Source organism: Neovison vison, chromosome 13 (assembly GCF_020171115.1).
Source record: "Neovison vison isolate M4711 chromosome 13, ASM_NN_V1, whole genome shotgun sequence".
Taxonomy (NCBI): domain Eukaryota; kingdom Metazoa; phylum Chordata; class Mammalia; order Carnivora; family Mustelidae; genus Neogale; species Neogale vison.
The window spans coordinates 15797932-15810384 of NC_058103.1; the positions used below are offsets into that span (position 1 = coordinate 15797932).

Below are 12453 nucleotides of genomic sequence, written 5' to 3' on the forward strand. Positions count from 1 at the left end.
CAATTTGACCCAGGAACTGACTCAGTATCATATTTACTAATATTTTATTTTATTTTATTTTTTAAAAGATTTTATTTGTTTGTCAGAGAGAAAGAGAACAAGCAGGTGGAGCAGCAGGCAGAAGGAGAAGCAGGCTCCCCGCTGAGCAAGGAGCCTGATATGGGACTTGATCCCAAGACCCTGGGATCATGACCTGAGCTGAAGGCAGATGCTTACTGACTGAGCCACCTAGGCAACCCTCTAATACTGTATTTTAAATGTGGAAAATGGGTACTACCTAACTTAGCAAACTCCTAAGTGGTACTAATTAAAGGCAGTAGTTGTCTGGAATTATAGGCGTGGCATTCTCATTAAGGGATGTAGTGGCTGCATTTACAATGATTACCAAAAAAACCCATTTATTTGCATGCCTAATTTGTTAATGAATAATACTGGATATGGGGGAAGGCGGAAGCAGGAGAGTGTTAATATTAAGTAAGAAAAGCTAATACTCAGGACACTTGGCTAGTTCAGTCAGTGGAACACGCAACTCTTGATCTTAGAGATGTGGGTTCGAGCCCCACATCGGATATGGAGATTACTTTTTAAAAAATGAAATCTTTAAAAAAAAAAATGAAGAGCTAACACTTGAGAAAATAAAGAGCATTAGCTACCGAAGCTTGCGTATAAAGTTACAAATCAACTCACCATCAATAGCAGCTGTGTGAGTCTTGCCAGGGGCAATTGTACGGATCTTATAAAAGGACAGCTGTTTGGCCAAGGTAAAGGAGGTTGTGTAGGGAACTTCATGGTATGCCTGAAACAAGGTAAAACACAAAGCAAAGACTCAAAGGTAAAAATGAAGGGGTAGTAGACTGAGAATGTTGTCATGGTGACCAAAAGGGCTTTTTTTTTTTTTTTAAGATTTTATTTATTTATTTGTCAGAGAGAGAGGGAGAGAGAGCGAGCACAGGCAGACAGAGAGGCAGGCAGAGGCGGAGGGAGAAGCAGGCTCCCTGCCGAGCAAGGAGCCCGATGTGGGACTCGATCCCAGGACGCTGAGATCATGACCTGAGCCGAAGGCAGCTGCTTAACCAACTGAGCCACCCAGGCGTCCCCCAAAAGGGCTTTTAAGCAAAGTTGTTATTAAGAAGAAAGTGTCAGGTAGCTTTACATCCAATAGAACACAAGACAAAATAAGCTCAATATGTAATCAGAGAATTTAATTAGTGTATGAGGCAGGATTTTCTGACAACAGAAGTTTTAGATACCTAATCTAAGAGTATAAAAGACATGAACTCTGTATCACAGAAAGTATCTACACAAGGATAGAGCCAGTGACATTTTTCTTGGTTAGAGACTCTGCGTATCTAAAGGCAGGGCAAAGAATTAAAATCTTGAGGACTCTGTCCAGCCCATAATGCAACAAGTTTACTGTGATTTAATTTCATCTACAAGGCAGTGTTCTCAATATGTTAAAAACCATGTTCCCTTTATTTAATTAATTAATTTATTTGACAGGGAGAGAGAGCACAAGTAGGCAGAGCGGCAGGCAGAGGGAGAGGGAGAAGCAGGCTCCCCAGTGAGCAGAGAGCCCGATGTGGGACTCGATCCCAGGACCCTGGGATTACGACCCAAGCCGAAGACAGTCGCTTAACCAACTGAGCCACCCAGGAGCCCCCATGTTCCCTTTAGATCAGCATTAAAATATTCCCCTCGTGTAAGTTTAAAATTTCGCAACAAATCCAATGTTACAATAAAAACCCAAATCAAGCAATGATATTTCTAAATATGCTTTTTCAAACTATGTAGACACACTTCCCAGACTTGCCCCAAATTTGTACTGTCCCAGTTGAGAACCATTACTTCAGAGATTGCTTAAAAATTCTTTTTTTTTTTTTTTAAAAGATTTTATTTATGAGAGAAAGAGAGAAACAGAAGATAGACAGAGTGGGAGAAGGAGCAGGGGGAGAGGGATAAGCAGACTCCATGCAGAGCACAAAGCCCAACTCGGGGCTCAATCTCAGGACCCTGAGATCATGACCTAAGCCAAAACCAACAGTCAGACACTTAACAACTGAGCCCCCCAGGCACCCTGCTTGAAAATTCTTATTCACCGAGTCAGGAAATTTTTGTCTCTCTCTTTTTATTTTAAGTAGGAAAAATGCCGAATGTGGGGCTTGAACTCATGACCCTGAGATTGAGAGTTACATGCTGCACCAACTGAGCCAGCCAGGTGCCCTTGGAAACCTTTGTCTCTTAATTTGGTTCTTTAGAACATGACAAAAACTCATCATATTAACACAAAGAGAAAATGAAGACTTAGTATCAGCAGTGAATTTCATGACATCCTTCAAGGAAGTGAATGGTAATTACATGTACTAAGCCCACACAGGATCAGTGATTTGGGAGCAATAAAACTTAAACTCTCCAGGGAGGTGGTACATGAAAATGTTTCATGTTAATTTTCTTGTACCTAATTCAGTGATAGGGTAGAACCTGACCCATCACTTGATGGTTCTATGTAACCAATTTATTTATTGAGGCATAATACACTATAAAATCTTGTACAGCTTGAAAATTTTTTCTGTATGCCTATAAATGTAAAACCACCCAGATCAAATTAGAAACCACTTCCATGACCCTAGGATCCGTTCTGTTAATAACCATATCCCTTTTCCCAGAGGTAACCACTACTTTGACTTCTGCCATCATAAACTCCATATAACTGTTATCACATAGTGTGTACTCTTGCGTGGCTGGCTTCTTTTGCTGAACGTAATAATGTCTGTGAAATACTTTATTCTAGGTAAAATTCCACAGTCACTAACCAACAGCATTCCCAAAGAAATTCCAACCTAAGAGAAGTTCTGACAGCGTGGTTAGGGCACCAAAGAGGGTACTCACTTCATGGTTGATGATTCCAGACATGCACTGATTCAGACCCAGCTTGTTGAACTCATTGAGTCCACAGGCCAGCACTTTGCCTGACTGGGTCAGCAGAAATGTCCCATCACAGCCACACTGAACTGCAACAATAATCAAGGCCTTGGGAACATCCACCTGCATGAAAAAAAAAATCAGAAATATAAAAAAAAAAAATCCCCAAATGTAACTTGCATTAGGGAAAAAAACCCTTAAATTCTTTCAAAAGTAATGTCTTCCATGTAGCAGAACTGCCCACAGGAAAGACTGCTATATCCTCTTCAGATTTTTCCCAGTGGCTTAAAGACTATAGTTTTCAACAAGGAGCTCAGGTTTGATAATAAAAGAAGGCAATTCCAGGCTGGCTAAACAGACAGCCCTGTCAATGTTTGTTTTAGTAGTAGGTCTTACTTAGAAAGACATCTCAAAAAACACTGGGAAAGGAGAAGCTTCAACCCATTGCTGATTCTGTCCTCTGAGAAGGTAGGCCCCACGACAGCTACAAAAGAAACTCAGTAGCCCTCAAGGGTCTTAGTCTGGTCACATTATAAGTGTGGTGACAGAGTACTGAGATAGAGCCAGGACTTCCTTCCAACTGCCCACATCCCTCTAAGCTAACTAAACAGGGCTGGGAATGGTAAAGGGACAGGAGGTTTGTCTGTGAAACTCAAACCTCAGTGTTTCTACTACAGCCTTTTCAGAAGAGGAGCATTCATCGTCCCACAAATACTATAAGTTAATTTTTAAAATGTAAATAAACATAGTTAACAGTGAATAGTACAGTCAATTACAGGCAACCTTCCAGTGGGCAGGCCAGCCAGCTGACCATGCTCCTCTTGCAGCTTTCAGCGCCTGTGCCAACTCTGGCAGGGCCAGCTCCTGCAGGGCCGAGAGTAATTCGGTATTATGTTTCATACAACATGACCCCTAACTACAAACATGGATTTCATCTGGTGTTCAACTGTGGAAACTGGAGGCGAAAATGGCTGTATTGGGTAAAGAGATAATATACTGCTTTCCAGTAACTTCCCAAGGAATTTTCTGGGGTGTATTTAGCTTGATGTGACTTTTTCATGATACATGCTGATTTCAGCTCTCATTCCTGAATAAAATGTGACTCCAGAGTGTCCACAATGACTGTATCCTCTTTCTCAACTGTTTATGATTTAGTCAGATGACAAGGCCACATAGTGCTAGATTGTCAGTCTCCCAGATAGAAAATATTCCAGAAATAAATACCTTGACATGAGGAGTCAGGGAAAGAGCAGTCTACGTTATCAGTGGAATCTGTGTGACCTAGATAAGCTTTAGGAAGAAGCTGCTTCTGAGTTTACCTTTTGTGGTGTATAATAATCCTCTTCTGAATCCAAACCCAGTCGTCCTGAGACACACATAAGAAAGAAAACCATTAAAATGAAGTCCTTCGTCCCAATGAAAATATTATGTAACATTCTTTTACTGAAGCAACACTTCTCAAGTACAGGCTACATGATGTGTTTAGATACATAGAAGCCTGAAATCAAGTTGGCCCCTGGGAATAAGTGGACAGAAACAAGGCTACACCTACCATATTCGCCACAGCCCCAAGAATAGACTTCTTTGTTTCGTGTCAAAACCACCACATGATTATCTCCACAGGAGACCTGCTCCACTGGATTGTTCAGGAAGAAGTTCAGCTGCATGGGTTCTAGCACTTCGGGCCCAGCAACCTTGTCTACCCCCATGCAGCCATAATAATCAGATCCAAAGGCGTAGAGCTGACCTTCATCTGCAAAAGGAAGGAAGGCCATAACCATCAAAAGAATGACTCTGTCCAATCAGAAAGCTGGGCAGGGCTAGAATGTGACGGTCCCAGCGAGGGATCTCATATGAAATGACTACGTCAGAGAAATCCGAAGGACAGACTGTTTAAGTCTAGAGCTGCTTTTATTTAGGGGGTCATGGGTACTATTACAACAATTTTTTAAAAAGTGGTAGTACCATGCTGAAATTCTATTGGGGTCATCTCTATTTTCTAGAGAAAAGTAAAAGTGAGCAATGGCAAGATGAAAACTAAACTTTAGCACTGGGTATTATATGGAAGTGATGTGCCACTTAACTCTACTCCTAAGACCAACACTGTACTGTACAGTAACTAACTCGAAATTAAATAAAAATTTGAGGGAAAAAAAAATGTAAATAAATTAAAAAAAAAGCTAACTAAACTTAAACTCTTGATTCCTGATTTGATATTATCCATACCTAACTAGGATAATTTGATATTATCCATACCTAACTAACTATCCATACCTAACATTAGTTTTACCCCCAACTGGAACATACAACGTATTTTTCCTGAACCCACCTCTTCTGTTTTCCACGTGCCTTTCCTTGCTTATCAACAACCCTAATACTACAGCAAACTGGGGATGTTGTTATTAATGTGTGTATCTGTTCACTGTCTTTGGTTCTCTAAATAGTGTCTTTTGCTATAAAATCCCAGTTAAACCTGCACAGCATTAAGTACAATACCCCACATTAAATGCGCCGGGATGCTTACTATTGATGGCTTACCTGTCACACAGACAGTGAAATCATCACCACAAGACACCTGACGGATAGCTTTGCCTTGCAACTTTTCCACATGCTTTGGCTGTCGGTAGGAGGCTTTGTCTCCATGGCCCAGCTGACCATGGAGTTTAGTACCCCCTTGCATATTCTGTGAAATAAAGAGGTCTTGTGAAGTTTTAACTTTTCATGCCAAAAGCTAATCTTCAATATAACTTCTTATCACAAAACCAAAGGAAAAAATCAGCTGGAAATTTAGAAATTAAAAAAAAAAATAATCAAAGAAAAGTCAACCTTTAAATGATGGTTAGTAGAAAACCCCTACCAACAGGTAAAGATTTAAAAAGTATCCAGATTGATATCCATCAAGACTTAAAAGACTACATTCCCAATTCTGTCCTTCTCCTTCAAGTCTAAGGTGAACTTTTATATTTAATTATGGGTGTTAGTGAAAAAAATTCTTTATATAGTTTAATTTGATTGTTTTCTACTGGAATATAGCCTCTTGGAAATCCTTACTAGAAGTTTTACAAACTTTGGTCATAGTTTCCCTGAAATATGGAACAATTATAAAAATCTGGCTGCATCAAAGAGGTTGCTACACAGTACTGAGAATAGTTCAAAATGATGTTTCAACAGTTTTATAGAGAAAAGTAATTCTTTTCATTTAAGAACACAACTGTAAGCCCTTATGTAAATGTTTTTTAAGGGACAATAACTTGAATTCATCTGTGGCAGCCCCTCAGGAGCTAGTTCTTTAAGGGACAGGGTTTTAAGGAAATAACAGTTAATATTCTATAACAGAGGTCAAACAGTCATTCTTTCAACCTATCGCTAATTGAACATCTACTGTACACACTCGAGACAAACCCTGTCCTTGTGGAGAAGTTCTCTGTGACTACTGGAAAAAAATGAGCTCCCTCAGGAAGAAGAGGAACAGTGAGAAGAACGGAGGGCCTAAGACAAAGCTGGGTAAAGGAAAAGCACCCTGAAACAAGTGGGAAGGCACAAAAAGACAGGAGAAAAGCCAAGAGAGGATGCTGTCATGAAAGTCAAGGGAAGACAAAGGTCAAAGGAGGAAGAGATCAACTATGTCAAATGCTGCCAGGAGGTCAAGAAAGTAAGGACAACAAAGTATCTGTGTTTTTTAAAGGATTTTATTTATTTGAGAGAGAGAGAAAGAGAAAGAGAGAGGGCACAAGAGAGGGGTGGCAGGCAGGGGAAGAGAGAGAAGCAGATTCTCCACAGGGAGCCCAACATGGGGTTTGATCCCATGACCCGGCGATCATGACTCGTGCTGAAGGCTGACACTTAACCGACTGAGCCACCCAGGCATCCTCAAAGTATCTGTTTATGTTCACAATTTATAGGTCATTTTATTAAGAGCAGTTTTAATCAAGTGGCAGGAATGGAAGCTGCATTGTAGGTGAATGAGGGGTGAGTGCGAGATAAGAAAACAGGTAACAAATACAGGTAATTTGTTCCAGAAGGTGAGAGAGAGGATGAAATCTAGAGGGGAACAAAGGAAAATTCTACTGAAGGTATCTTCAATCACTGATACAGTCTTGGAATTTTCCTGATATGGTCCACTGCTTCCTTTGTTTATAACTATTTCATAGATACTGGTTGCTCCGAAACTCACGGTAACAGAACAGAGTGATTAAGTGACTTTCTGAAATCACCCAGCTGTAAATGAGAGTCCAGTCTCCCGAGTCCACGACTAGGGCTCTTTTCATTCTTTTTTTCCTTTCTCCCATTCATTCATTCATCAAAAAATATTTACAAATGATCTAATATGTATCAGGCACTGGGGAAAGATACCTCCATGAACTAAACAGACAAAGATCCCTGCTCTCATAAGAGCTTACATTCCAGCACCCCAATGCTGCCATTCCTGCAGCACATGTTCAACAAACAAAATACCTAGACAGCCTCAGCCCAGTGAAAAAGCAGGCTTACATCAGTCTTCTGACGTACTTAGCATTCACTTACCACCCAGGTGTATAGTTCCTTCTCCACTGTGACCACAGCAAAGTGGGTATTCCCTGCACACACCTGCCGGGCACTACAGCCACTCTTGATGACATCCAGTTTCTGGGGAGTGGATTTTCCACCACCCCAAACATAGACTTCACTGGTTCGTGACGTTACCACAGCAATGGGTGCTTCAGTCACAGTGCTTGACCTGTCAACAACCCCCAGAACAAAGGCACATTTAACATAAAAAACTGTATCAAAGAAAAATGCTTCCAGTCTGTTCCCAGAGAAGAACTGCCAATTATGGCGTGAGAGAGTATGTTCTTTCTCGACAACTTATTTCAACCCTCTATCATCGCAGGCCTTGCAATTCCTGCCTCAGGGCTTCATCACAGCACAGCCAGATCGGATTCCAGTCTGGTCCGTTAACACCTACACTTTTCAGTTTTCAACATTCATCATGGTAATGATGTCCACTTCAGTATGAGGATGAAATTATAGCCTTCTGTTTTCTCAGAAATGACTATCTGACACTTAGGCAGACGTTGGCTTCTCAAAGGATGCCAGCGGCTACTTACTGGGATCAAACAATGCATGGAGCAAAGAAAGAAAGACCCCCTGATGGTATTTTAAGAGATACCACTTTTTACAAGTGTCCTAGGCATTACCTTGGTCTTTTTGTAGGTGCATTAAGCAGTGTGACTTTTTCCTCCATCTCTCTAACAAAAGAAAAGCAAAGATACATGAGTGAAAGAATAGGTTCCTACATTGTTCCAGTGTCTCTTTAATACATTTCATAGATTTAATCATCTATAAACCATATGCCTCCTGTAACACGACAATACTTTTGGAAAAGTACCTCGATACGATTCAAACAAGTTACACGGGCCTGGCTTTGGACATATCATTAGATATGACAGGGCAAGCAATTTGGGGCCATTTGTTTTCTTTCTCCCAGAAGCAATCAAGCTGGAACAGAGAAACTAGAGTACTTCTACTGCACATTTTAAATACCTGTTGACCTCTCCATCCAGGCTGCCTACTGACTTTCCATACCCAGCTTCTCTAAACCTCAGCTCATTCTCTTTCTCCCATACAGACTTTCTTTCTGACTCTCCTATTTCTGCCACTGGCACTCCCCATTCTCCCAGTGGACTAGGCTTAAAACTTTTGACTCACCTGTCTCCCTTTCTTCAATATTTGAGTCCTACAGATTCTACCAATACAGCACCCTTTATATTCCCCTCTCCTCTCCAGGCTTGCCGCATTAGCTCTGGGCAACTTTGCTTCCCACCTAGACTGCAGTAGGACCTCCCAATAAGTCTGACTCCCCACACTGCCAATCCATTCTATTAGTCCCATACTGAGTTAACACTGAGATTAGTTTGCTAAATGAGTCTTCCTTAGGCATGCCCCTTATCACACGAACTACCCTCTCATAAATATCCGCTACTGTATGATAGCTTGAATTAAGCACAGATCCCTTAGCCTAGCATTCAAGAACCTTACTACCTTTCCAGCCTTCCTTCCTTCTATTTACTCCCTATATTCTAGCCCTGGATTCTTGTTCTGTCTAAAACACTTATAGCTGAATTCCTGGGGCTGATGCTTAGGTACCAGTAGTTTCTGAAAGTTCTTGAGGTGTTGCTATTGAGAACCCCAGGTCTAGAACCACTAATCTAGTCAAGTAGTCAGTATTTCCTGAATATTTTCCACCGTTTGCTATGCTTTATCTGGACACCTCTCTGTCTTACGTTTTTCCATCAAAGTACAAAGTTCTAATGAAGTACTGTGTATAAATCTATAATTATCTCAATAAAAACTGCAATTAAAAATTATCGATGCAGGACACCTGCATGGCTCAGTTGGTTAAGCGGCTGCCTTTGGCTCAGGTCATGATCCCAGGCTCCTGAGATTGAGCCCCACATCAGGCTCCCCGCTCAGCAGGGAGTCTGCTTCTCCCTCTCCCTCTGCCTACTGCTCTGCCTGCTTGCGCTCTCTGTCAATAAGTAAAATCTTTTTAAAAAAATTATCAATGGAAATATTTGAAAAGAAATTAAAACAGTGATTATACTGTTGGGAAAAAGTCAGATAACAAAGCTACATATGCTTAACCAGCACCAAAGGATGGACTACTGAACATGCACTGGACACAAGTGGAAGGTAACAGTGCTATTTCTGGAGTATTACTTTCAGGCACTAAAACACTCAAAACACCTTAACTGGAGAAGAACCAGAAAAGATTAATTAAATAACACAACAAAATAAAGGTATTGACCAAATGACAAAGATTATGGAATTAAGTATATACTTAATGTATCTAAGGGCAAGACTTGAAAAAAGAACAAAGCAAAGGTTTGAATATTGGGAAGATACAGAAACAAGGGACTGGCAGGGGAGGAAAAAGGACAGTAAGACAAAAATAGTAGGATGAGAATAATAAAGGGGTGCCTGGCTGGCTCAGTCAGAGGAGAGTATGACTCTTGATCTCAGGGTAATGAGTTCGAGCCCCACAGTGAGTGTAGAGATTACTTTAAAAAAAAAAAAAAAAGGGAGTAACAAAGAATACAACTTCCTTTAAGTTTGGATTTGAAGCCTCCTACAGGACGTGATGGATAGAGGACCTCCTTCCTATCTCTAGAGACCTCTAAGGCAGAAAAAAATCTCAGGAAGTAACATGTCATCAATCACGCAAGCTTATTCTGAAGAAGATTCCTCCCACTGCAATATACCATCTAAATGAATGCACTGAAAAACAAAGGCCCACTTTAAATCCATACTACTATCTGACAATCGCTGAGCACTTTATATGCATTCCCTCCTTTAATCCTTACCCTATCTGACTTTATAGAGGAGAAAACTAAAGAACAGAGATGTTAAATAAGTTGGCAAAGAAAATAACACAACTCAGATACAAACCTAACGATGTCGGAGTGCAGAGCCCTCCCCCCTTAAGTATTACACTCCAATGCCCTAACTCTAGATTAAAACTCACAGATGAGGACAGCATAGGGCGCTAGGGTCTCATCAGTGTAAATTCAGAACAAAACAGCACAGGCTAAGGAGGTGAAAGTCGGGAGCTCCTCTCAAGCAGCAAAAGCAAAGATGTTGGTAGAAAAAGGCACCAGAGCGGCCAATTCAGGAAATGCTGCCCTCTCTTGTGGTCCTCTGATCAGGCCTTTAACAGTCAACCATCCACAGAAAGACAACAGAGTGGACGTCTCTGTACTTTACCTCCTGCGTTTCCTGAGAAGAGGGCGATCCAGAAGTTCATCTGCTGTGGGTCTCTGCTCAGGATCCTAAAAAGTACAAACTGGGTCAGTTTTAATTTAAAGGAAAACGGCAAAATGGGGTCTAAAGAGGCATTTTACTTCATCTTAGAAGGCTGCATGCTAATTACTCAAAGATCACTGTATATTATCCTCGTTTCAAAAACAATTTCTCATGTCACATTCCATGTTTTATGCATATTATCTTATTATCATCAACACCTGCACATGAACGAGAATACACCCTCTTTACTTGTTCAGTTACGGCACTGCCTCTCAAACTGCAATATATATAGCACATAAGAATCTCCCAGAGTGCTTGTTATAAAGATTTCTGGGCTTTACCAACAGAAATTCTGATCTAGTTGGTCTGGGGTGGGACTCCGAAATCTTCATTTTTTTTTTTTTTTTAAAGATTTTATTTATTTATTTGACAGACAGATCACAAGTAGGCAGAGAGGCAGGCAGAGAGAGAGGGAAGCAGGCTCCCTAATGAGCAGAGAGCCCGATGCGGGGCTCGATCCCAGGACCCTGGGATCATGACCTGAGCCGAAGGCAGAGGCTTTAACCCACTGAGCCAGCCAGGCGCCCCTGAAATCTTCATTTTTTATTTGTAAAACTCCTCCATTCCCTAGCAGTTCTAACACTCTATGTTTACGAACCATATTTTGAATAATACCAACCTGGAGCTACACTACTATCTATACAACTACACATACTCTGCTCCGTAGGAACTCTAAATTATCTCTGACTACAATTTTGTAAAACTGATCTATGAAAATTAATCCTGATCATTAAAAAAACAGAGCACTACTTAGATGGCAAAATCATCTCACAAATCAATAAGGTAAGAATAAAGCAGAATAAAGCTTCAGGATTTGTTGCCTAAAACAAATAATTATCATGAATTACCAATGCCTATTCCTCTGGGTATAGCCATAAATATATCCTACCCTGGAGAAGTGAATGTGTCTTTGTGCTGGTTCACCTATACATACCATACTCCAAACACTATGGTGTGAAGGGAAAACCCTAAACACAAATCAACATGTAAGTAACACTTACCTGGTCAAGGCACGCATGCACCATCTGAATCAGTTCCAAAGAGTACTGGCTAGAATCAACTTCCATGGCCCGGATTCCTTGTACAATCTTCACACACAAGTTGAGTGGATTCTATGACAAAATGATTCTTCTTGGTTATCTAAAGATTATAATCTACTAGTAGGGCCTAGGAAATGTCTGTGACTTTTTCTTTTTCCTTTTTTTTTTTAAGAAATGGCAATGGTTCTGCATTGGGTTTGATTTCTTTCATAACTATTAGTATGCATCACCAAGAAATGGCTAGGGATACACTGTTGCAATCAGAAGGAATAAAGCCAAATGGCCAACACAGAAATATGATTATGTGGCCAATAGTATAATACCTGGAGTATATTAGAATCCAACCCTTCAAATGAATCCCAAGAAAAAGGAAAACAAGATTAGCTATGCTTCCTGGCTTTAAGTACATTCTTTGCCAAGTAATCTGCCTCCTAATTTATATATTCTCATAATGGTTATACAGGGGATAATCTGCTGCAACAGATAAGGCAGTGAATAATACGATGACAATGATATTATAATAATAGCACCATTAACAACTTTATTGAGAGACCACAGTGTGCTACGTAGGCACTCTTACAAACCCACTGTAAGGAGGTTATTATGATTACCAATTCAGAGATGTAAAGTAACTTGCCCAAGACTACGCAGA

The 12453-nt window shown here is 40.6% G+C and overlaps 1 protein-coding gene across 2 annotated transcripts in view; it reads right to left on the minus strand.

Annotated features, from left to right (window-relative positions):
- NEK9 (NIMA related kinase 9) overlaps nucleotides 1-12453 on the minus strand; it is a 37073-nt gene that overhangs the window by 15025 nt on the left and 9595 nt on the right. For both annotated transcript variants that reach the window (XM_044231412.1, XM_044231411.1), the window contains exons 7-15: nucleotides 11763-11873; nucleotides 10663-10727; nucleotides 8097-8147; nucleotides 7444-7636; nucleotides 5458-5602; nucleotides 4472-4672; nucleotides 4239-4285; nucleotides 2887-3042; nucleotides 688-796 (exon numbers count right to left, since the gene is read on the minus strand). In XM_044231412.1, coding sequence (XP_044087347.1) covers nucleotides 688-796; nucleotides 2887-3042; nucleotides 4239-4285; nucleotides 4472-4672; nucleotides 5458-5602; nucleotides 7444-7636; nucleotides 8097-8147; nucleotides 10663-10727; nucleotides 11763-11873 — 1078 coding nt within the window. The remainder of the gene's footprint in view (nucleotides 1-687; nucleotides 797-2886; nucleotides 3043-4238; nucleotides 4286-4471; nucleotides 4673-5457; nucleotides 5603-7443; nucleotides 7637-8096; nucleotides 8148-10662; nucleotides 10728-11762; nucleotides 11874-12453) is intronic.